The sequence below is a fragment of the Gracilinanus agilis genome, chromosome 4 (genome assembly GCF_016433145.1).
Source record: "Gracilinanus agilis isolate LMUSP501 chromosome 4, AgileGrace, whole genome shotgun sequence".
Lineage (NCBI taxonomy): Eukaryota > Metazoa > Chordata > Mammalia > Didelphimorphia > Didelphidae > Gracilinanus > Gracilinanus agilis.
In genome coordinates this window covers 469,678,920-469,705,394 of record NC_058133.1, presented here as the reverse complement: position 1 = coordinate 469,705,394, position 26,475 = coordinate 469,678,920, and the positions used below count along the sequence as shown (strand labels likewise).

Here is a 26,475-nt window from a genome sequence, read left to right as displayed (position 1 = left end):
TAAATAAAATATATATATATATATATATATATATATATATATATATATCTCAGTATTTAACCTGTTGACAGTATTTAATGGTGGGATCAAATTTGTCCCTTTTTCTGTCTTTTAGTTTTTTATGTTCCCTTTCTCATGGCCAGTGAGAAGTGGAAGAAGAAATGTTTGACAGATGAGTTTATTTAACTTTTGCTTTAATGAGAACATAGAATAAAATTTCTTTTAGCCAATTAAATTATCTTAGAGTTTAGGAGATTCAGAAATCCGTAAAAAAAAAAAAAAAAAAAAAAAAAAGTTGCTTCTTTCTCTGTCTCCTTCATTCTTCCGGAATAAATGAAAAAGAGATTTATTTTTCCCAAAATGTAACCCCCCTCCCATTGTGATCACAGACAGACAATAGACATATCACAGAATCATGGAATATAAAATACAGACTGATCATAAACACATCCTGGATATTTTAGGCCATTTTAAATTTGCTGTTTGTGAGAGAATGCCTTATCCCATGAGTAGTTTTAATTTTCTCTTCCTAGATAGAAAAAATACCGAGGGGGGGAGGGGGATTAGGTGCTGTCAGTGGCTACTCAACCCAAATGGGAAAGCCCCAACTGGGATCACTATATCTTTTGGGGGGGGGGCAGGGGATAAATTCAATTGTCTGGTTTAAATTCATCTGTTTTGCTAAAATTCATTTGTTTTGTTAAATTCATCTGTTTTGTTTAAATGCATTTGTTTTATGTTTGTATGTTTGTGAAAAAAGGGGACTGCTCACTGAATTTTTTTGTAAAAGAACTGTCAAGTATTTGATTTCCTTTTATTATAAAAAATTGTTACCATTCTCCCCTTGTATTGATGAATACACCCTTTATTTCATTTTAATTTGTAAATTTATTTATGTTTGATATGCTCCATTGGGGAGACTGGTCTCCCAAAGGATCACAGGGGGGAATGCGTCATTTAAAATTATTGTAAGCTCCAGGGGACTGCAACTCCCAGGGCTCCCTGCTACAATTTCCCCCAACACAGAAAGTTTAGTGCCTTTTCAGTCTTCTCTCTGGAGTCCGGAGCCTGGCTGACTCTCTCTGATCCTGGACTCTCTACCCAGGAGACCCTTTTTTCCTACCTAACATTTTCCTTTTCTAATTTAAATAAAAACCTAGCTATTCTAAACCCTAAGTTGCTCTCTGATCTTTTATTTGAGCCCCAAAAGGCTCTGATCAATTTCTCCCTACCAGAGCTGGGGACCAGTACCTTCCTTTCCCTTCCTCTACCTTCCTCCCATCCTTCCTTCCATCTACCTTCCTCCCTTCACCCCCTCACAGAGTCCTACTTAATTCTTTTTATGAAAAAAATATGCTGATACCTAAGCCAGGTAGACTAAAAACAGAAGAAGAAAATATAGCCCAAATACCCTAATGAACAGTGATGCAAAAATCTTAAAAGAAAATATTTAGCAAAGAGATTACAGCAATATATCACAAGGATTATTAACAATGACCAGGTGGGATTTAAACCAGGAATGCAAGGCTGGTTTAATATTAGGAAAACTATCAGCATAATTGACCATATTAATAATCAAACTAACAGAAATCACATGATTATCTCAATAAATGCAGAAAAAGCCTTTGGTAAAACACAACACCCATTCCTATTAAAAACACTAGAAAACAGGAATTAAAAGGGCCTTTCCTCAAAATAGTTAGTATTTATTTAAAATCATGAGCAAGTATCATCTGCAATGGGAATAAGTTAGATGCCTTCCCAAAAAGATCAGGATTTAAGAAATGATATCCATTTTCACTATTAATATATGTAATATTGTCCTAGAAATGGTAGCTTTAGGAATTATAAAAGAAAAAGAAACTGAAGGAATTAAAGCAGGAAATAAAGAAACTAAATTAACACTCTTTGCAGATGATTTGATGGTATATTTAGAGAATCCTAGAAGATTAACTAAAAACTAGTTGAAAAAATAAATAACGAGCTAAGATGCAGGATATAAAATAAACCTACATAAATTACCAGTATTTATATTATATTTCCAACAAAAATCATCAACATGAGTTAGACAAAGGGGGCTGCTGGGTGGCATAGTGGATTGAGAGTCAGGCCCAGAGACTAAAGTCTGGGAGCTTCACAGTGATCTCTAGCAAAATTCTACCATGTAGTGTTAAAGTGAGAGTTTGTGGACACTACAAAAGTGGATATCATTCAAAGTTAACAGGGATTCATTAGGGAAAATTTATGTCAAACAAAGGCAATTCCATATTTTGACTCAAGATACAAGGAGGGGATCCGTTCCTTTCAGTGAGTATTTTGCAAAATCTTTGTGGATCAGTTGGAGAACTATGGATAAGTATGTTTGGGTGCATTGATAGTTTGTGGAATCATTATATTCTAAATGTATTTATTAATAACCTGGAGGAATTCTTCCAGTAGCATACCATATGCCTTTATCTTATTTCACTCAACATTTTTGCAATGAAGAAGGCCGAGAAAAGAAGCTCATCAAATTTGTAGATAAAACAAATGAGAGGCCACTGTCATTGTTCAGAGCATATGGGAAGAAAGTAAGTTATGCATCCAGAAATATTCTTTTATGGTATTTTAAATTCATTTTTTAAAAAAACCCATAAGATTGCTTGTTGAATTTACCTGAGTAATCTGCCAAGTGCTATACTTTCTAGTAGGCTGACTTTACTGAAAGTAATCATGTAGGGTTTGAATCTCAATCTTAAACAGTCATAAATAGTATAAACACTGAGCAGACCACAGTGTCATACCTTTCAGGGGGTGCCTTCACCTTAAATGCTCCTTATTCCCTTGCCTTTTAAAGAATGTGAGAGCAGAGAAGGCCACTGAGCCCTCTGCCATAATCCAAGACCTTATAACTAACACTTTTACACTATCTCTTTCTTTCTGAATTCCAACAATGATGAATCTCTAGTTGCCCAAAGTGTAAGCCACATTCTTCTCCAACTCTCATTTTCTATTAACTTCACTATTCACCTCAAAAACCTGCCAAGTCCCAACTCAGCCATTTATTCCCCTGGTACTATGCCCAATGGAATTTACATTCCACAAGGAATAAAGGCTCCTTCACTTCAAATTTGTCTTCTCAGGCTCCTTCTGTCTCCTCACACTTAAAAAGACCTGGATTCCCTCATCTAACAGTAAAAGATGTGATGTTGACTTGCTCTCTCAAAGGTGGAGGCAGAGAAAAGCCAGAACACTTCCTGCTTGCTCCTGCCCTTACTGTCTCGTATCCTTCCCAGGTCATTCCATTCAAATCTGTCACTCAGCAAAGATTCTGGAAACAGCTATTGGCCACAGGTTGTACCATACCTTGCTTAGGGAGTTTAGTATTTAGTTTAAGGTTCTCCTCTCCTACCTAACTCTTGCTTTCTCGTATAAATTTCAATATGTGCCAATATGCCCTGAAATTCTCATCTCCTAAACTCTCAATTCTATGATCTATCTCTCTGTTCCAACTCAGGCATATAGGAATGGTCATATCCTGAATCTTATCATCATTCACAGTAGTCCACTTCAATAATAAAATTCTCTAGAAATAAAGATACCTCTTTTATCAGGTGATAATTTCTGATTCTCTCTCCCTATTCCTTAACACTTCTATCTTTATTCTTTATCCTTACTTTGTCCTATCCTCAGTCATCACCTCTGTTTTAAACTCAATACTTCTCAAACTCAACCCTAAAGTTAACCATTTCAGCTCTACTCTGTCCTCTATTCTTAAATCCCCTATACAAATACTAATGATGCCAAATCTTTCCAAGTCCCAAAACTAGGTTATTTAATGGAAAATGTTCTCTTCAAAGTGACTAATGATCTTTTAGTTGCAAAATCAAATAGGTTTTTTTTTGGCCCAATCCTCAGCCTTCTTGACCTCACTGCTACAATATAGTTTAGGCTAGACTTTCCATTTGAGGGTGGCAGTCAGGATATTTGAATGACTGGGAGAGAGGGAGTCAGATAAAATACACAAAGTACTGGTCAATCTAATAAAAAAAAGGAAAGAAGCAAACCAAATTAACAGTTTCAAAGATGAAAAGGGAGACCTCACCTCTGATGAAGAGGAAATTAAGGCAATCATTAAAAACTATTTTGCCCAATTATATGGCAATAAATATAGCAATCTAGGTGATATGGATCAATATTTACAAAAATATGAATTGCCTAGATTAACAGCAGAAGAAATAGAACACCTAAACAATCCCAAATCAGAAAAAGAAATTGAACAAGCCATCAAAGAACTCCCTAAGAAAAAATCGCCAGGGCCTGATGGATTCACAAGTGAATTCTATCAAACATTCAAAGAACAACTAATCCCAATACTATACAAATTATTTGATATAATAAGCAAAGGAGTCCTACCAAATTCCTTTTATGACACAAACATGGTACTGATTCCAAAGACAGGTAGATCAAAAACAGAGAAAGAAAACTACAGACCTAATCTCCCCAATGAACACAGATGCAAAAATTTTAAATAGAATACTAGCAAAAAGACTCTAACAAGTGATCAAGAGGATTATCCACCATGATCAGGTGGGATTTATACCAGAAATGCAAGGATGGTTCAACATTAGGAAAACCATTCACATAATTGAGCGTATCAACAAGGTAACAAACAAAAATCACATTATCTCAATAGATGCTGAAAAAGCCTTTGACAAATACAGCACACATTTTTATTGAAAACACTGGAAAGGATAGGAATAGAAGGACCTGCAACTTTGCTAAAGTTGATTATTTCCACTAGCTTTTTAGTTGATTCTCTAGGATTTTTTAAGTAGACCATCAGGTGTGAAAAAAGGATGCCCATTATCACCTCTATTATTTAACATTGAACTAGAAACACTAGCAGTAGCAATTAGAAAAGAAAAAGAAATTGAAGGTATCAAAATAGGTAATGAGGAGACTAAGCTATCACTCTTTGCAGATGATATGATGGTCTACTTAAAAAATCCTAGAGAATCAACTAAAAAGCTAGTAGAAATAATCAACAACTTTAGCAAAGTTGCAGGATACAAAATAAATTCATATAAATCATCAGCATTTCTATATATTTCCAACACATTAGAGCAGCAAGAGGTAGAAAGAGAAACATCATTTAAAATCACCCTAGACAATATAAAATACTTAGGAATCTATCTACCAAAACAAACACAGGAATTACATGAACACAACTAAAAAATACTTTCCAAACGATTAAAACTAATACAGGAATTATACGAACATAACTACAAAACACTTTCCAAAAAAATAAAACTAGATCTAAACAATTGGAAAAACACTGATTGCTCATGGGTAGGACGAGCTAACATAGAACAAAAGGTCAAGAATATCAAGGGAAATAATGAAAAAAAAATGTGAAGGAAGGTGGTCTAGCAGTACCAGATATTAAACTATACTATAAAGCAGAGGTCATCAAATCAATATGGTACTGGCTAAAAGACAGATGGATCATTGGAACAGACTTGCAGTAAGTGACGTAAGCAAGACAGTGTATGATAAACCCAAAGAGCCCAACTTTTGGGACAAAAATCCACTATTTGACACAAACTTCTAGGAAAATTGGAAAACAATATGGGAGAGATTAGGTTTAGATCAACATCTCACACTCTACACCAAGATAAATTCAGAATGGGTGAATGACCTGAATATAAAGAGGGAAACTATAAATAAGTTAAGTGAACATGGAATAGTATACTTGTCAGATCTCTGGGAAAGGAAAGATTTTAAAACCAAGCAAGAGTTAGAGAAAATTACAAAATTTAAAATAAATGATTTTGATTATACTACATTAAAAACCTTTTGTACAAACAAAAAAAAAATGCAACCAAAATCAGAAAGGAAACAACAAACTGGGGAAAAAAATCTTTATAACAAAAAACTCTGACTGGGGTCTAATTACTCAAATATGCAAGGAGTTAAAGCAATTGTATAAAAATTCAAGCCATTCCCCAATTGATAAATGGGCAAGGGACATGAATAGGCAATTTTCAGATAAAGAAATCAAAAGTATCAATAAGCGCATAGAAAATGTTCTAAATCTCTAATAATTAGAGAAATGCAAATCAAAACAACTCTGAGGTATCACCTCACACCTAGCAGATTGGCTAAAATGAAAGAAGGGGAGAGTAATGAATGTTGGAGGGGATGTGGCCAAATTGGGACATTGATGCATTGCTCGTAGAGTTGTGAACTGATCCAACCATTCTGGATGGCAATTTGGAACTATTTTCAAAGGGCTATAAAAGATTGCCTGCCCTTTGATCCAGCTATACCATTGTTGGGTTTGTACCCCAAAGAGATCATAGATAAACAGACTTGTATGAAAATATTTATAGCTGTGCTTTTTTGTGGTGGCAAAAACTGGAAAATGAGGGTATGTCCTTCTATTGCAGAATGGCTGAACAAATTGTGGTATATGCTGGTGATGGAATACTATTGTGTTCAAAGGAATAATAAACTGGAGGAATTCCATGTGAACTGGAAAGACCTCCAGGAATTGATGCAGAGTGAAAGGAGTAGAACCAGAAGAACGCTGTACACAGAGACCAATACACTGTGGTAAAATCGAGTGTAATGGACTTCTGTACTAACAGCAATGCAATGACACAGGACAATTCTGAGGGATTTATGGAAAAGAATGCTACCTACATTCAGAGGAAGAACTACAGGAGTGGAAACAGAAGAAAACCAACTGCTTGAACACATGGGTTGAGGTGGACATGATCAGGGATGTGGACTCGAAACTACCACACCAATGCAACTATCAACAATTTGGAAATAGGTCTTGATCAATGACACATGTTAAAACCAGTGGAAATGCGCATCGGCTATGGGGGGGGGGGGGCGGGCGCAGGTGGGGGGGTGAAAGGGAAAGTAAGAACATGAATCATGTAACTATGATAACTTTTCTAAAAAAATAAAAATTATTTTTAAAAAATGTTTCTCCTCCTCCTTACAAAAAGTCATTTTTTCAGTATTTGTCCTTCTTCAATTCTACATCATTTAACACTAATGGCTACCCCCTCTCCTGGATTTCCCCTTTTCCTTAGGTTTTTCACAACATGACTCCTTCCTTGATCCCCAGCCTTTATGACAACTCCTACTTGCTCTTCTTTGCTTCACTATGATTCATATCGTGCTCCTTAACTGTGGTGTACTCCCACCCTATGCCGTGGAACTTCTCTTTTCTCTCTACAATCTTTCTCTTAGTTATTTCATCAACTCAGTTCCTATGAATCCAATTATCTTCTCTATGCAGATAACTATGCAGATTTATCTACTTTTCTAGCTCTAATCTCTCTCCTCAGCTCCAGTCTTATATCCTCATTTTGTCCTGACTATTCCATATATACCTGACTCAAAAACTAAACTTATTATCTTTTCATCAAAATCCATTATTCTTCCAAACTTCCCTATTCTGTAGAGGGCAATACCATTCATTCTTCTCCACATGAGATGAATCACACCCTCTTCAGAATTCTATTTTCTATCTTTCAACCTTTATGTATGCATTGTCTGCTATGCCTGGAATACACTCCTTCCCCACGTCTATATCTTTTGAAACTGTTCCAATATGCCATCTACATGAAATCTTTCCTGTATTCTCCATTTCTAGTGCTCTCCCCTCCAAAAAGATTTACTTTGTTATCTGCTGTTGTCTTTCCTGACAGAATATAGGCTTCTGAAGTGGGCAATCCATTTTATCTTTGTCACTTTCCAAAATGTCCAGTATAATTCATATGTGAAGCAAGAGGAGAACACACATAAATAAAGGTCTGCAAAGATATGCACATACATATTTGAAAGCATATGTTATTATATAAAAACAGGATATAAGGCTCTATTAGTGGAAGAGAATGGACAAATCAATAAAAGAGAAGTGTGTTAAAAATTGAGCATGAGGCAAAGAGTGCCAGGTATTAGAAATAGGGAGTTGCAAAGTGTAACTTCTTGTGTGATTTTGTATGTCAGAATCTCTTTTCTAAAACTGTTTAAAATGTGTTTCAGGATATATTATGTTTTAATAAAGATGCAAATGTCAATTATGCAATAAATACTTACGCTGACCCCATCGGCCTGTTTTGGGGTTCAAATAGTTTGGATAAAGCCCATCAGGTCTATCCATTTTCTGAAGGAGTTTCCGAATGTGCATGACCTAAACAAAACAAATATAAACAATGTAAAAGTATCGTGTTTATATTAATCTAGTCCTTTTTTTCTCCCTTGGATACTATGCTCTGTTTATGTACTATATATTCAATTCGATTTTTACATGGATTTTTACTAAATTAAAAGATACTTAAGAAACAGAAAATTTTTATTTTATATTTTTCTAAGAGAAAAAAATTTTATTAGTAAAATGAAGGCCAAAGCCCTGATATTGTCATAAAGTGAATTGTTTTCTGCTTAATAAAGTTTTATTTTATTCTAACGATAACATCTCCAACTTACTGAAAGCAAGACTAACCTTTTGGTAGTAGACTGGGTCTCCCGTCAAATAACTGAGGTGGACGAATTCCATATGCAGGGTACCAAATTCAGCCAGAATGCTGCTACCTGCAGAGGCCCAACCCCAGTTTCGTCCAATTCCACTGAAAAATAACAGGGATAAAATTTAAAACGGGGTAATTTTTGGAAAAATCATTAACGAATACACATAACATAAATACAGATATTCTTACCGATTACTGCAAATGCAGTTTCAACATATCCTAGAAAATTTTCACAAGTCGAGAGAAGTAAAAAGAGGGTTTGTTTAATAATAACTGTTAATTCCAATAATTTCCTGAATTTTATAACCTGGAGATTTTCCATAATAGCATTTATCACAAAAACTAAGTGCTTCTGTCCTTCACTTAATAGCGGACTGAGATAAATAAATATCACCATTATTACCATGTGAGTCAGAGAAACCTGCTCAAAAGAATCTTAAAAGGGTAAAATTTAAACAAAAGAAGGACAGCCATTTCAGAAAAAGAGTGAACATGTGAAGGCAGAGGTGAGAGTCTCTGTGGCATATTCAGGAAACAAGAGGTAGGACAATTTAATTAAAACAAAAAATTCATAAGTATAATAAAAGGTAGACGCAGCAGACAAATGAAGAGCAAAGAGAGATGTGCTGCATTAAGGGCTAGGATGAGATAGTAGTCTTAATGAAAAATCATGAATAGGTACAAAGGACATCATAAAAGGAAGAACAACAATTGGACAATGATTATATATATGGGAGACTGCTATAAAGGTACCATCATATACTACTACTTCACTTACTCCTCATGGATATGATATGAAAGATGACTTTTAGGGACGGCCTAGCTGACCTATGAAGATCATTATAATTGTATACAATTCTGAAAATTTGTGATTTTACTACATACTTTTTTTAAACCCCTACCTTCCATCTTACAATCAATACTATGTATTGGTTTTAAGGCAGAAGAATGGTAAGAGCTAAGTAAGAGGGGTTAAGTGACTTGCTCAGGGTCACATAGCTGGGAAGTATCTGAGGTCAGACCTGAACTCAAGACCTCCCATTTCTAGACCTGGTTCTGAATCAGCACTGAGCCACCCAGCTGCCCCCTTTACTACAAATTTTGAACCAGGGTGATTGGAAAACTTTGGTAGTACTTCAATGTTTGCCTTTTATGCATAAGTTTGTTTTTACATATATTGCATTTGAGATGAGAACCATCCAGATTAGCCATCCAATAGACAGGTGGAAATAGAGGACTTATTACAGATGCAGAAATGAGAATATCTACATAGAGACAATAGTTGAATTTAAGTGAATGTTATCTCTAGGGTTGAGGATATAGTATGAGAAAAGGGGCTAGATCTGAGACTTCTTCAGTGCATATTGAGAAGAAATGAGAGAAAGATTGATCTAAAGAGTAAATGGAACCAGAATAATTAGTGTCACAGAAACAAAGGAGACTTTAAGGATGAAGTGGCCAATATTGTCAAATACAACAGACAGGTCAAGGAGGATGACAAAAGAACCCTTGGAAATGGGGATTAGGACATGAGCAAAGCTTTTAGAGAGCACTGTCAAAAGTATTTTTTAAAAATAATACTTTTTATCAAACTGTATGTATCTCAGGTAACATATTCAGGAATATAACAGTGACAACAGGGAAGGGCAAAAGACCAATAATACCCTAAAAGCATTCTTTATAGACTTTGAACAGAAAATGAATATAAGGAGCAGATCAATGGTATGGAACTGCCTGAAGTGAACAGATAATAAACTGTTAGAACTTGGTAGTGAAATGAAAGAGACCAAGAGCACAGAAACTTGAAGAGCAGTAAATCTGTGTGGGGGCTTTTCCCCTTCAGAAGGGAGACCAAAGTATGTAGAATTGAAGATGAAGAGTATGGAAAAAAGAGAGAAAGAAAAAGAGGGGATAAATGAGAGAAGAACTAGATTTTAGCAAACCTAGTGGATTTGAGGTCTGACCACAAGTGAAAAGAATGAAGGCTACGTTGTACTAAAAGACAAAGTGGGAGAAGGAATAGATAAACATGCAGAAAATCCATAGTGGAAAGGCAGAAAGATTAATGCCAAATGCTTATCTGCTTGATGAAGAAACAACTAGAGATGGGCAAATGGGGAAGCCTGCTGCTGCTTGGGATATCTTGGAGTTCTGTTACTCATGTTAACATGGAATCTAGAAACCCCAAACTTGTAGCCTTGTAAGATCTGATGAACCCCAGGTTTTAGAACTAGCTTGTAAGTTGGAGACCCCAAAGCTTGTACTTGTCCCCTTTATTTTGGTAAATAAATTTCTGATTTGAGATATAATGAATATTGGCAACCACATAATTTCATAAAATTATTGTCCAACCATTAATTTTCAACTTTACAGGAGGCTGGTAATAGGTTAATTGGTTTGCCCATGATCACACTAGGTGTTAAGAATTAGGATTTGAACTGTCAACTTGAAATCTAGAGACCCCCAAGTTTGCCTCTGTCCCATGAGAATTCACTCTGAGGGAAGTTCCAGACTTAGCTATTTCAGACTGAATAATAGACCTCAAAGTACTTGATAATCCCAGTTTAGGTGGGGCTAGCAGACCTAATCAAATGTTAAGTAGTACCCTTTTTAGTCTTAGAAGTTTCCCCCATTGTATCAGGGATCCATTTCCAAGAAAAAAGACCAAGACCTGTGCAGGGACCATCCTTTTAGTATCTATTGTAAGTAGGCGACTCCCTGATACCCGAGCCTCTGGCTATAGTTTCTTTACCAAGCCTGTTAGTATCTTGTCAGTGTAGTTTGGGCCTCTCATTTTCCTTGCAACCAAGATAATGTCAATCAATCATATTCCCCTATCCTTAGCTCCCCAAAAGGTATATAAGTTCTTCAAATTCTATTGTTATGCAGAGGATCATCTAGCACCATGATCCTCTCAGAGATACTGTCGTCAAGAGTGCCAGAGCCTTAGGCTGTGTGGTTTTAGGTGCCTTGGCAGAAATATTGAACACTATCTCCTTCCTGACTTAGTTTTTCTGACTACTTTGTGTGTGTGTGTGTGTGTGTGTGTGTGTGTGTGGAGAGAGAGAGAGAGACAGAGAGAGAGAGAGAGAGAGAGAGAGAGAGAGAGAGAGAGAAAGACCCCCAAGTTTGCCTCTGTCCCATGAGAATTCACTCTGAGGGAAGTTCCAGACTTAGCTATTTCAGACTGAATAATAGACCTTAAAGTACTTGATAATCCCAGTTTAGGTGGGGCTAGCAGACCTAATCAAAGAGAGAGAAGTTAGGATTAACTCTCCCCTTGTCTATTTTTAGCTAAACAAATCAAGAATTTAAAGTACCCCTACTTGAGTCACTTATTAGAGTAAACTCACACCTCCAAAGGTCACTGCCCACCTTGGAATATTGAAAGACTGGGATTGCTTCCAGTAAAGTGGAGAAGTGACAGGAAGTGACATGAGAAAACTGCTTTAAAAGGTCATCTGCAGGATTCAGTCACACTCTCTGTGTTGTTGAGCTAGACTGAAGGAGGAGATGCTTTCCCTAGATCCTGTGTCAGGATTGTAGAGTGATTCCTTCCTTGGTTCTTTGGTGAGGAGACCCTCTCTGCTTGTTGGCACTTCAGTGGACCTTCAGCATGAGTTCTAGTGAGATTCTTGGTGATCTTAGCCTCATGTGCACTGAAGGTTCTCAGAGGATTCTTCAGGTGTCTCTTGGTTTTTTGGTTTGGGGCTTCCTAATTAGGACTTTGGATTCTGGTGAGATTCGCTTTAGATTCACATTTTCAGTCTGGAGACATTAGGACTAAACTTAGGATCTCTTTATCTACATTTTTCCACTTTCACTCTTCCCACCTCTTTGAAAATAAAGCTGCTAAAAGTCATTTTGACTTAAGCTGAAATATTTTTAAATTGGTGGACATAATATTACTTTAGAATTCTCATATTTGGCATAAAGACTAAATGTAAATTCTTACATGTGTTTTTTCCAAGTTAACAGATCCTAGGTCTTCCTGAATCTATGGCTGGACCTCTAGCTACTACAAGCATCATTTTTTCCTTAGCAATGACAAAATTAAAAAGCATTATTACTTTTTATTCATCATTTAATAAACAATATCAAATAATTTTCACTATCAACGTACTTTCAGTTCTTGCTTTATATTTTAAGTAAAACTATGAAACAATAAAATTAAAATCAATAACAAATTTTAAAGAATATCAGCAAGGGTAAGAGCTGTGTTTATATTTCAGAACAATTAAGCAGAGTATTATTTTCATATTGATTAATACCTTCAATTTTTATACCATAAAAACATCGTGGCTAAATGATAAATATAGGGGGAAATTTCACAAAAAATTCCTCAACAGATATTTCCCATCATTACAATGGTTAATTCATATGTGAATGTGAATTCATCTAAGAGCAAAAGCAAAGTTTCCTTCTAGCACAAGTTTTTCAGCTAAACTCTCATTCTATCTGAAAGACATGCTTTGTTCCTTGAATAAAAGACTGCTAAAAGGAGTTGTGAAAGGGAATTTCTTTATCTTCAACTTAATCAAGTACTTTGTCCCACCCTTTTAACTCAATCAGTCAGGAACTTATGAATCCTTTTGATAAGTAAGAGTTCATACCCTCAGAGGACAGGAGGTGGATCCTAATACACTACCCACTGGGCAATGCTAGGCAATTTGAGAGACTATGATTGGTTCTTGTGAAGTGGCAGAGAGACAGGAAGTGATGTGGAAAAAGGACTATAAAAGGCAAGACTGAAAAGATTTCATTCACTCCTTGGCTCTTCAAGAAGGAAACTCTCCTGAGTAAGGAGGATTCTACATGAGTCTGTGCTGGAGGTTTTCTGGGTGGATGACTGGAACTGAAGGAAGAGGCTTACACTAGTGAGACCCATATTGAAGAGGTTATTGGACTTCCACATGGAGATTGGGAACTGAGGGAGCCCTTGCTGACTTCATCGGAGCAGCACTTAGGGTGGTAGGCTAGAACAGTGATGGGCTAGACCAATTCCCTAATCACTACATCTGGATATGGGGGCATAGTGATTAGGGAATTGTTTAAGGCAGTGATGGACAAACTAGGCCTGGATCTGGCCCTCGGCGAATAGTTTGCCCATCACTGGGCTAGACAATTCTCTACCTCCTTCCTACATTCCCCACCTTAATATCTCTATCTTGTTGTAAATAAAAGCTGCTAACATTCATTTTTGACTTAAGGGCCAATATTTTATAATTGGAGACCACGATAATTTTTTTTAATTCTTATATTAGTCAAACACATTTTTAATTATTACGGAGTAAATAATCATACAAAGGCTTCATTAGAAACATAAATCAACTTAAAGTTATTGTCAAGATAATGAATGTCATGCATCATCATTTAAATTCATTCATTTCTAGAGTTAGTACAAAAATGTATATCAAATTACCTTGAGAAACTGCAAAAGGGCTTTTTAAGCAAGAAGTTATAATTAGGCAGAGTTCAAGTAATGTGGCCTAAGTTGTATCCCCTTCAAAAAAAAAATCTATCAAGGGGTACAATGAAAAATGATCGTTTTCTAATTCCCCAAACTCCCTGATTACATCCATTTTGTGATAATGATCAAGCTTGATCCATCTTCTCCTCAAAAACGTACTTATTCAGAGAACAAGGCTCTTGACAAACTTGGACAAGAAAAAGAAATTCCCTTTAAAATAACTATAGACAATATAAAATACCTAGGAGTCTATCTGCCAAGAAAAGGTCAGGTACTATAGAAACACAATTATGAATTCTTTTCACACAAATAAAGTCAGATCTAAACAACAGGAAAAAAGGCTCATTCCATTCCATTTTGTCAACTTGGAGTCTTCCATTCCTACCTGCTCCTTAGAAATACCTAGGCAATGATGTATTCCCAGGGGTTATACATGACATTTTCTCATACCAGAATCAAACAATTTGATATTTTGGGTTGCTTATGATTAGTCTTTCATTATCTTTATATGTTTCTTATAGATCAAATTTTCTACCAAGTTTGGGGTTTTCTCCAGGAATAACAAAGTCCTAGTTTAAACTCCCTTAGTTCATTAAATGTCTAATTTTCTCCTTTTACAATTATGCTCATCTTTGCTGGAAATGTTATTCTTGGTTGCAAGTCCATTCCTTTTGCTCTGCAAAAAACTGTGTTCTCTGTCCTGAGGTCTTTTACTGTTATTACTCCTGAATTTTATGTTATTCTGAGTGCAGCTCCACAGTATTTGAATTGGTTGTTGTTGTTGCTTATAATATTTTCTCCTTAACCTAGTGGGCTATAGAACATAGTAAATCTGATGTTCCTGTGCATTTTTATCTTTGGATCTCTGAAAGTTACCCTTTGTTTCTAAAATTTCTGGGCAGTTTTCCTTTATTATTTTTTGAAGTATGGTGTCAAAATTCTTTTTTTTTTTTTTAATTTTAACTTTCTGAGAGTTCAAATATTCTTACATTGTCTCTTCTTGATCTGTTTTCCAGGTCAGTTGTTTTTGTGCTAAATGTTTCAAATTCTCTTCTGTTATCTTGATTTTGCTTTATTATTTCATATTGTCCTAGGAAATCTTTAGTTTCTCCTTGTCTAATTCAAGTTCTAAATACATTATTTTCTTCTCTAAGTTTCTGGATTTCTTTCCATTTGGGTGATCTCATTTTTCTTAATTTTCTTGCACTGCTCTCATTTATTTTCTAATTTTTCTTCCACCTCTCTCATTTAGTTTTTGAGAACTTTTTCAAGCTCTTCCAGAAGCTTTTTTTGAGCTTGTAGCTATTTATTGTATTTCTTTACTCTTTTTGAAGCAGGTGTTTTTATTTCACTGTCCTTTAAGTTTGAGCTGAGATTTTCTCTAATCCCATAATAGCTAGTTGGTTTCTTTCTCTTTTGCTTGTTCATTTTCTAAAAAAATTATTTATTTGAGCACCCAGGCCAATAGACTTAAATACTGGCTTTTTTCTGGAACCCCAGGGTTTCTATTGTGTTGATGTATGTTATTGCAGGTTTCAGGAATTTTATGTGCATGTTTGTTTTCTCCTGGTGGCATGGGCAGTGTACCCCCAAATTATACAAGTGTTTCAGGCAAACTGTAAGCAGGGAAATTCCTTTGCTCCCTTCTATCCTTGTGACTCCTAACCCAAAACATCTGATAACTCCTATAAGACCCTAAGAGAATTATCCTCCTTGGATTGTCTTTTAGATTTGAGATGGGCAGAGAGACACACCTCCTTGATATCATCAAGTTGTATCTCAGACAGCCATCTGTCCTCTAAATTATGAGGGTCAACCCCTATGTCTTCAGACAAACTTCCCTCCTCCGCACTCCCTACCCCCCAGTGCATACCACTCTAGAGTCACGTCTTCACTGTTGTAAAGAGTATAGACTCCAGAATTGATATATCAGTCCCTCAGCAAACATACTTCACAGGTGTGCTCTCCTTCCTCACCCCTCCTCTCTCCATCCCTCTGCCCAGGAAAGTCCCTACTTGTTAACAATAAAGCTTGAGTTGCTGCCCGTAGGGCCTGCTATGGTCTCCAGAGTGAAGCCAGCAACAAGCACAGCTGCTCACTGGGCCCTTTGGCTGCAGATTCAGATTCCATCTTCTGGGATATTCAGGCTCCTGGCCTTAGCAAACAAGAGAAGATTGCTAATCCTGCCATCTGGGGCTGTTTTCTAGACTCTATTCTTTGTTCATGCCCCCAGGGCTTTAGTTGGTGAGGCTAAGGCCAGGGAAGTTAGAAACTTTTTTCCCTAGTAGTCCTGAGCTATTCAGCTTTACTCAGGACTCACTCATTTTTGTGGCTTTTAATGCTGATTCTATGGAATTATTTTTGGTTGTCTGTGAAGGGTGTTAGAAGGACAAGAAACCTTCCCACCCTACTTGGCCATCTTTCCACAATGCTCCCTCCTAAAAAGGCAATCCTACTCTAAATTAATTTACTTATTCAATACCATACCAATTAAACTATTTAAAAATTATGTTATAGAGCTTTAAAAAAATAACAAAATTTACCTGGAAGAACAGAAAGTTAAGAATAGCCAGGTAATTAATGAAACAGATCTCAAACTGTGTTACAAAGCAATAATCATCAAAACAATCTTGTACTGGCTTCTAAGAAACAGAATGTAGATCAGTGAAATAGGTTAGGTAAACAACAGACAATATTAGTAAATGACCACAGAAATTTAGGGTTTGCTAAACCCTTACATCTAAGCTTTAGGATAAGAACTCACTATTTAACAAAATCTGCTGGGAAAACTAAAACACAGTAAGACAGAACCTATAGGTATGGGAAAACATCTAACATCATATATACCAAGATAAGGTCAAAATGGATACATGATTTAGATTAAAGGGTAATATCATAAGCAAATCAGGAAAGCATAGAATAGTTTACCTGTTAGATCTTTGGATAAGGGAAGAATTTATAACCAAATAAAAGATAGAGTACAGTATAAAATATAAAATGAATAATTATGATATTAAATTTAATTTTTTGCACAAAGTCAATGAAATCAAAATTAGGAGAAAAATGGAAAGCCAGCAAAAATTTTTTATAACAAATGTCTCTGATAAAAGCCTCATTTCTAAAATACATAGAGGAGTCAAATGTATAATACAAATAATTGTATTGGCAGCCCTTTGTACTCCCCATATTAGGAGATCTAGCCTCTTAATTTATAGAAAAAATACAGAGTAACTGTTCTGTTCTTCTGCTCCTCTATTTTATATCTTTAAAATCCTTCTACATAAACCTCCATTCTCTCCTCACTTTCTTACACTCCAGATGAAAAAGGGTGCTCCTTTCTCCTTACAAAAGGGAATCCCTCTATTTGCATCCTTGACCATATTCATATTCCTTCCAGGAATTCTCCTCCAGGAACCTTGCCCTTTTGATCAGCTCATACTCTAATCTTCAGGTTGTCCCTGTCTAGTGGTTCCTTCATGATCTATAAACATTAAAGGTTGCCCCTCCATCCTTAAAATTAAACTTTCTCTTAATCATCCCAAGACTAAGCTATTGAATTCTCTCTCTCCTCCCTTTCATAGCCAAAATGTTAGTAAAATACATGCATTCTCATGACCTCTAGTTCCTCTTTCACAATCTGCTGACTTCTCCATACAAATGGCACTGTTCTCTACAAGGTTATCACTGATGCCCCTGAGTGCTAAATTAAATATTTTTCCTTAGTCCCCATCCTTCTTGACTATTCTACAGAATTTGACAATGTTTGCCATCTCTTCTTCCTAAATACCTCCTCCTCCCTGACTTTTCCTAAAACTGCTTTGTCCTGGCTTTCTTTCTACTTCTTGGGTCAATCTTTTCATCTCTTTTGGTGCAGCAAGAAAAGTAATATAAAGTGTTTACTATTTGTGCCAGAAACTATGCCAAATACAGTAGATACAAACAGAAAATCCAGACATTGCCTGCTCTCTAGAAGTTTACATCATAATCAGGGATATATCACATAAGGATGGGCTCTTAAACAAGCAGAGAAGCTGACAAGGCCCAGAGAATGTTGGAGAGTAATAGGCAAGATAGAAGGTCCCCTGCCAAGAGGAGTGTGGTGAGTTCAAGAGTTTACACTGAATGGTGCTCTAAGATAGGCGCAGCAGAAGGTAATTACTGTGCAACAGCCAATGAGTACAGCTAGAGAAGGCCCTTAGTGGAAGCAGCTGCTGCCCACTGGCAATCTGGGATCAGAGAACTTGAATTACCTAGCTTTCTATTGGGATGGTCAACTGAAGTGGCTGGCCCCTTTCTGGTAGATGGCAGGCTGGGGCAGGGGAAGATCATCCATGGCATGCAGTGAATTCTACCTCCATCCACCTCCAAGGCTCTTAGAGACTTTTCTTTCTTCATGTCCTTTCCCAGAGATCTCATCAGTGCCCAGGTATCCAAAGACCATCTTTATACATATGACTCTCGGACATTAATATCAAGCCTTCATCTTTTACTTGAGTTCCAGTGACACATCAACACTGGCTATGGAATATTTCCAAACTAGAAGGCCATTTTGGTTGGACTGGGGTATTGGAGGAGAATGACTTCTTTGTGGCAGAGAACTCCCAGTGAGAAAACTGCTAATGCAGATGAGCAAGTATTCTGCCACTGCCTCTTTTATGTCCAATGAGCATTTATATGTTAACATACCTAAGAAATAACTTATCTCTCATCCTCCAAATTTCCTCTGCATTAAGGGAAGAGAACCACTCTTCTAGTCACTTATGTTCACAACCTTAGATAGACTTATTCTCCACACCTCCCTCCTCCCTTATATCCCAAACAAATCATTTACATAATATTAATTCTATAGTCACAGCCTGGTTTGCAAAATAACAGCTCCTTTAATTCTACTGTTTGGCCACCACTTCAGTCCAGGTTCTCCATCAATGCTGACCTGTACTGTTAAATAGCTTCCAAAGTTACTAATGATCTCTTAATCTCTTAATAGCCTTTTCTCAGTCCTCATCCTTCTTGATTTCTCTGCAGTCTTTAATATTGCCACTCATTTTCTTTTCCCTGATGTTCTCTTCTATGTTTTCTTATTACTATCCTGATTAAATGGTCTTTTTCATTCTCCTTTACCAGATCGTCTTCCAGATAATGCCTATTAACCTTCAGTGTCCCATTAGGCTTTCTCTTAGGCCCTCTTCTCTCCTTATTATTTCATTTGGTGATCACATCAACTCCCATGAATTTCAGTATCATCACTGCTGATGATTCTCAAATCTACTTATTCTGCCCTAACTTCTCTGTTGATTTCCAATCTTGCATCTCCAGCTTACATTTAAACTCAAGAAGTACAAATTAAATTTACTAAATTCTCCCCCATTCTAACTTTCCTATTATTGCTGAAGGCAATACTTTCCCAGAATATGATATGACATATATCATATGATGAGGAAAAACAGAAGACTAAGTTTAAAAAAGAAAATGAAAAAGCAGACTTGTAGAATTTCCATCCTTGACTCCTCACTATCTCTCATACCCCCTCATATCCAATCTGTTACCAAAGCCTATTGATCTTATCTTTATAACTTCTTTCAAATATGTTCCCATTTCTCCTGTGACCCTGCCACTGCTCTGGTGCAGGGTCTCATCACCTCCTTCTTGGACTACAACAACAGCTTGCTGGTGCAGGTCTGCCTGCCTCAAGTCTCTCCCTACTCTAGTCCATCTTCCACTTAGCTATCAAAGTGATCTTCTCAAAGAAAAGTCATGTTATCCCTAATCTTTCCCCCTATTCAATAAACCCCAATGACACTATATAAACTTTTAGATCAAATATAAAGTCTTCTATGTTTGATGATCAAAGCCTCTTAAACTTAGTCCCTTCTTAACTTTTCTCCTTACATCTTAATCCCTGCCATGTGCTACTTCTGGATTTGATCATCATTTAAGGAATGATTTCATTGATATAAGGAACTTCTAGATAGAGAAACTTCTACCAATGCAAGCTGGCATTTCCTCTGCCCTGTATAGTCTGGGAAAGGTGCTGAGACTACTACAAGGTATAGTGTGATAATTAGATTAAGTCTACACTGCCCATCTTTAGATTTAATCACCAAAGGTGAGAACACCTCTAATTCTGGGAGGTCCCACCCATGTGTACTAGAATGGGTGAGGAATCAGAGTCAACTGAATGCCCCCTAGGCAGAACTATGAGAAGCATCTATTGTGATTGGACACGCAAATTAGGGAGGAGGCACAGGAAGTGAGGCCTAAGTGACCCCTTTAAAAGGAGAAGGTTCTCAGTCAGCTGGGGGCTGCTGGTGAAGAGGGCGGCTGATGAAGGAGCTCTTCTGGTCCATGGAGGAGTGCTGGCTGGAACGCTAAAACCTTAGTGAGTTTAAAGACTGGCTGAATCTTCCTGAACTTCTTGTAAGGAACTTCTTTTAATAGACTCTGTGAATGAAGCAAATTCACCTCCAGGTCTCTGGACCTCTGACTCTCTGCTGAGAGTTAATTAGATCTACCTGGATTAATTAGAGGATCTTAGTAATTTACCTACTGTATTAGATTCTTACTTCCTTATTTCCTCTCTCCTCAATTGTAAATAAACTTCCATAAAGTCAATTTTGACTTGAGCTTATTCCTAAATTGGGGAGATTTCCCCTGGTGACCATCTTTTAATATATTGAACCCCAAAACCCCTTTTCCCCCCTTACAATAGAGACTTTTCAGGGTCATATATCCAGTACAAGTCAGTTGGATTGGACTTGAACCCAGTTCCTATGACACTGAGACAAGGTCTCTATCCACTAGGCCCCAAAGCTTCTCATGTATATAGCACAATAAGTTACTTTTAATTTTTAATTTATTCTTTAATAATGGCTGATTCCTACAATTCTCCAAGAATTCCTACATTCTTGGATATATTATGATAAGGAGATAAATGAGTTCTCAAAAGTTATACCAATATAGTATAATCTCTGATAGGTGCCAGTAAGATGGAAAGGCTTTAGGTAATCACCTAAGGCAGGATTGGCAAATCTTTCAGAGACCTTTGTGACCAAGTGCCCAAACTGCAACCCTCATACCACATGTAAGCCCCCCAGCCTTACCCCAGACAGGGGAGGGAAGAAGTTCTCCCATTGGGCTGCTGGGCAGAGGGGTGGAACATGGGAGAAATGTTCTCAGGGTGGACCTATGGCACATGTGCTGGCCCATCCAGCACATGTGCCATAGGTTCTCCAACAAGGATGCAAGGCTTTGAGAATTCCCTCAGGACAGCTGAGCCGAGGGCACATAAATACTTTTAGTAGCTTGTCTAGATGGGAATGAAGGTCTTCATATGATTAAAGATAAGAATTAGGCTTAGTAAATAATTCACTACCATTTAACAGTTACAACAGACAAGAAATTTCTTACTTAGATTCCACTGAAAGTAAAACATTTAATAAGTTGTAAAGATAACCATAATGGGGTCTCTAACCTCAAGGTGGTAAAAATACAGTAAGAGACAAGATAAACATAAAAATTATCACAACCAAAAAAATTGTGAAAGTGCACAAGAAAGGCAGACAAGAAGTACTAGGGGTAGTTCAGAGGAAGAACAGAGCACTTCTAGCTTGGGTGAATATGAGATAGGAAGAAGGGGTTAAAGGAATATTCCTTCATGAGTGAGATGGAACTTGACGAAATTTCAGGGCCTAGGCTTGGCTCTCTTCCTTTTGTGGATTAATCTAGTGATTGATTCATTTATTCAACACACATTTAATAAATGCTTACTATGTGCCAGGCACTGGTGCTAAGCACCTGGGATATAAAGATAAGAAGAATAAGTCTTTGCCCACAAGGACCTTAAATTCTATTAGGGAGAAACAATATGTACACAGATAAATACAAATCTACGTGAAGAAAATAGAAAGTAATTTTGTCAGAGGGAGTATTAGCAACTGGGAAATTAGGAAATACCTTACGCAGAAGGTAGAACATTTAACTGAAATGCCACTCTAGAGAAGGCCTCTTTGGTCCCTTTTCTACCCCATATGCTCAATTACTTAAGTCTTCATCTCTAAGATGATTCCTTATCTATTTGAGATCTTACTTTCATGTTATCTTCCACATTTGTATGTAAGTTCCTTGAAAACAGGTATTTTTCTTGAGTTTTTGCTTTTTTTATATTCAAATAAGCACAGTGCTATCCACAAAGAAAGCATTTAATAAATGCTTCTTGGTTGGTTGATTTTTTTTTAAACCCTTACCTTCTGTCTTGGAGCCAATACTGTGTATTGGCTCCAAGGCAGAAGAGTGGTAAGGTTAGGCAATGGGGGTCAAGTGACTTGCCCAGGGTCACAAAACTGGTTGGTTGATTTTTTAAAAAAAGAACAAGTAAGTAAAACCTCTAAAAGAAACCAAAATATGTTAAACAAATGTAATAGTAACAAAATGAACCAATTATGTAAGATGAAAGAAAAACTGTAATGACTCCTCAGGGATCAAGGAATAGTAACAAGAAATTCTAAAATGGTTCAAAAGAGAAATATATATCCTCCAAAGAATTATAAGCTCACAATGCAAAATACAAAACTACTATTATTAGGGTAGAAAAAATTAAATCTAAAATGGAGAATTATTTCTCTAAAGATTTCTCTAAAGATTCTCTAAAAATTTAAGTTTTGAGAAAATAAAAGATTTTAGATAGTCAGAATGGTAAGAAAGATAGGATTACAATACCATTGGAATGAAGGCTGATCCTAGGCAGGGAATAGGACTAAGTTCTGGGTCTGGAACACAGAATTTGCTACAATTTTCTGATATCACTTCTCTTATTAATGAATAATTTTTTAAAGTGAAATAAAATAAGGGAGGCTAAGGTAAGCTTTATAAAGACACTAATATCAAAACTGAATAAAAATTAGAGTTTAAACCTGATACTTCAAAAGCACTGACCTTTGTCTGTATTTCCATTATAGTCATAGTTGTAGTAGAAGTACTAGGAGGAATAATAGATTTATAAACTGCTTTAAAGTTTCAGAAGGGCTTTGAATATATCTCATAAATCCTACCTATTAGCCCTGTGAGATAGATGCTATAGTTCTTCTTATTCTCATTTTACAGATTAGAAAACCTTCTTTTGTGGTATTAAACAAAGCACAGAAAGCTTAAGTGATTTGCAGATGATCAGAATTAAGTGTCAAGCATGGATTCTTATGTTCCTGTGTTCTGAGGCCCTCTGCATAGGCTCTATAAGCAGACTTGATGGCTTCACACAAAAAGAAATCTGTCCTATTTGAAATTTTCTCTTTAACGTCATCTTTAATTACAAAAATTAATAACAAAAACTTTATAAGAAGACCAAGTTAAAAGAAAACAGGTGTATCTGCATTCTGGTGTACACCTATGTCTTTAGAAGGAAAAGCTTTGACTTTAAAATGGTAAAACTACACATCAAGTCCCTGGAAAAGAAATATTCTTGGATGGGTTTTTTTTAAGTAGACTTTTTTTTTTTTTAATTTTACAACTGACATATAAATTTCTTTAGTAGAAACCTCAAAATGAATAGTACGTTTTATTTTTCTTTTCAACAATTAAGATTTTAATGGTTTGCTTATATATTGAACAGAATAAATATTTACATGCAATTTAAAAGATGGCTGACAATCACTTTTAAATCATATTCTTCCCATATAATTTTGTATGAAGTCACCATGAACCTTAGTTTCCTCATTTGTAAAATGAGGGGGTTGGTATGGATGATCACTAAGGTCCCTTGGCTAAATCTGTGACCTATGCTGATGTTCAGAGCAAGGATATATTCTAGGGAAAAAAGAAGTTATGAAACAATTAAGTTTTTTAAAAGAGTTAACCTTCAACTTCATTTGTACAGGTGGTATAAGAAGCACTGAAGTACAACACCACAGTCTAAAGCTTCCCTTTTCATTAAGGCATTATGTAGTTAATGGAAGCACTGCTCTCAGAAAAGTTTTCATTCTGATTTGATAGAGTAAGGCAGGTAGCATAGGACAGAATGGAAAGAGTAGACTAAAAGAACAAATCGAATTGAAAATGCATAAAGGAATAATGAAGTAAGCAGACATATTTTGTGATCATGCAGAATGAGTCAGATGAATGAGAGTGCTTTGTAAATTGGACAAAACAGGAGAGAATCTTGGGATTCGGTTAAAATTTTGAACTGACACAGAATAAAGGGACAAAGATAACTGGAAGAAAGGAGCAGGGTAGAGGTAAAGAAAACTCTTTAAAGATACAATATGGGAAATAAACATCTGTTCAAAAAACAGAAGACTAAGTTTAAAAAAAAAATTCAAAAGCAGACGTGTAGAATTTCCTATACTTAGAAAAGGAAGATACTGGTATATTTAATCTTCAGGCAAAGAATAACCGAAGAAAACATATTTTACCTTTTCAGATTCACCATTGCCCAGGGAATCCCAGTAGGTGTGTTAAAGGCAGGAAGGAGTTTCCCTGCCAACTGCACTGCTTTGTTCTTGAATACCTGAGACAAAAATATGAATAATCATAAATTATACCATCAATTAATAGCTATTAATTGAATACTCAGAGTGTATATGGCACTGAACTCTGGGGTACAGGAATAAAGATAAGACTCTTTTCTACTGCTGGAAAGGTAGAGGACAGGGATTATGTTAATGATTGGGGAAACTACTGATATAGATGAAGAAAGCCACCTAGAAGAGTTAAGTATGGAAACTCAATTTAGAGGAAGAAAAAGAGATCACCTGGTATTAGTGATATTTGCATACTCTGGTTTTTTTCTTAGAAAGCTAGTTCAAGTCTGCCATTAAAATAGTAAAAAGAAATGGAATACTGAAGACTTATACTAATGAATTTAGATTCATGTAGAGTTATTTATTCTACCCATTTCTTAACCACAAAAGTTCAACCATTTTCATGCAAAAAAGAGGGGAGAACTCCTGTTCTAAGGATGCCTGGTAAAAATACTAAACTAAGCATGAAAAATTCCTTTACCATTTTCTTGTAGTCAAACAAGTTAACCGGGTGACCTACATCTTGGGTTTTGGCTAGTGTATACAAACTGAAAGAAATATTGCCTCTAATCCAACTTAGATTCAAAATCCTTTATATCAATGCTTCTCAGCCTATGTCCCTGAAAAATACTGTGATGTTTATGATATAAAGAGGATCTCCATGAGAAAATTTCAGTGTTACTTCTATTTTCCCCTCTAACGTGCTAAATAAAAAATTACGGTTGAAGGGGAGGGAAGGCAGAGGTGAGAAGAAAAGGGAAATAGGAGGAAGAAGCTTGGCCTTCTGACAAAATTGTGTGGACTGCCCTGGGGAAGTCTTGACTAGGGGGAAATAAAGACGGAGGAAAGAACAAGACGGCCATGGAAAAGCCTCTGGAACAAGGGATTCCGGGCAACAGAAGGCAAGATTAGAGGGCTAACTATGGAGAAAACAGTAAAGTGTTGGGGAGTTTAGAGGCTTCTGAATGAAGGAAGAGGGTGACAAGAAAGGAACTGAAGGGAGAAAGGAGAGGGAAAGACAAAGAGAAGGAAAATGGCTTTTTGGTTTAGTAGCTTCTTTCCTGAGGAGTGAACTTAAATGTGATTTGTGGAGAAGAGAATGGCTTTTCTCTCTACTGTGGGACTTGTATACCTCCTCACTTTCTCTCTTCTCCCATCACTTCATCCTGCTCACCTACTTACTTTCCCAGGGCTGCCTCACAAAAAGGAAGAACTCTGGCCAGAAAATGAGAATGGATCCATCAGACTCTTCCTATTCCTCTCTTCTAATCTTCTAGTTATATTCCCTTCAAAGCAATTATAAATGAAATAGCATTCAACTTGGTCTACACTCTAGTGTCTAAACAAATAAAAAAAACCTGACAAGGTTAAGTTTTGTTCTATTTGCCTTCTACCAATCCTAACACTCTATTTCAAAAATTAGAAATGTTTGGGAAACATTAACTTCTTCCCATTTCCACTACAATTCTGGTTCTATCTTTTATAATGTGTTGATTATAAATTTTCATTATAGCAAAAAATTGTTAGCAAAAACTGAAGAACTAAATAGATTCTTTGGAAAAGGATAAGTACATCAGGGAGGTTTTAGAAGCTGGGATAAAGCTGAAACAAGACCACTGTTATAAAAAAGTAAGATGACATTTAGGAGACAAATATAAAAATGGACAAGAAAAAGATGAGTCACATCTGTGTTCTGTTATGGAAAGTGAGAGACTAAATAAAGGCTAAACTACTTTTTATTTCTGAGAATCTATAGTCCTTTGTTTACAGCTTTCTTGTAAAGGTTATCAGAATAGTATGGTATACTTAAAGCAAGTTTTAAAGAGGTCATTATTTTTAAGTTTGCAAATTTTTATTTCTTAGAAAAGATTTAATGTAGCAAATAGAGGAAGCACAGAAAAAATGTGGATGGAAGCCTTATTTAAATATTTTTCATTCACTTCAATTTGAGGATGGAAAAGCA

General features: G+C 36.2%; 1 protein-coding gene across 1 annotated transcript in view; it reads right to left on the bottom strand.

Annotated features, from left to right (window-relative positions):
* The window catches only part of MAN1A2 (mannosidase alpha class 1A member 2), a 203,356-nt gene that overhangs the window by 59,105 nt on the left and 117,776 nt on the right, over positions 1 to 26,475 (bottom strand). Inside the window, exons 6-8 of the mRNA XM_044672474.1 lie at positions 24,405 to 24,499; positions 8,507 to 8,630; positions 8,101 to 8,194 (exon numbers count right to left, since the gene is read on the bottom strand). Of these exons, the coding sequence (XP_044528409.1) occupies positions 8,101 to 8,194; positions 8,507 to 8,630; positions 24,405 to 24,499 (313 nt within the window). The remainder of the gene's footprint in view (positions 1 to 8,100; positions 8,195 to 8,506; positions 8,631 to 24,404; positions 24,500 to 26,475) is intronic.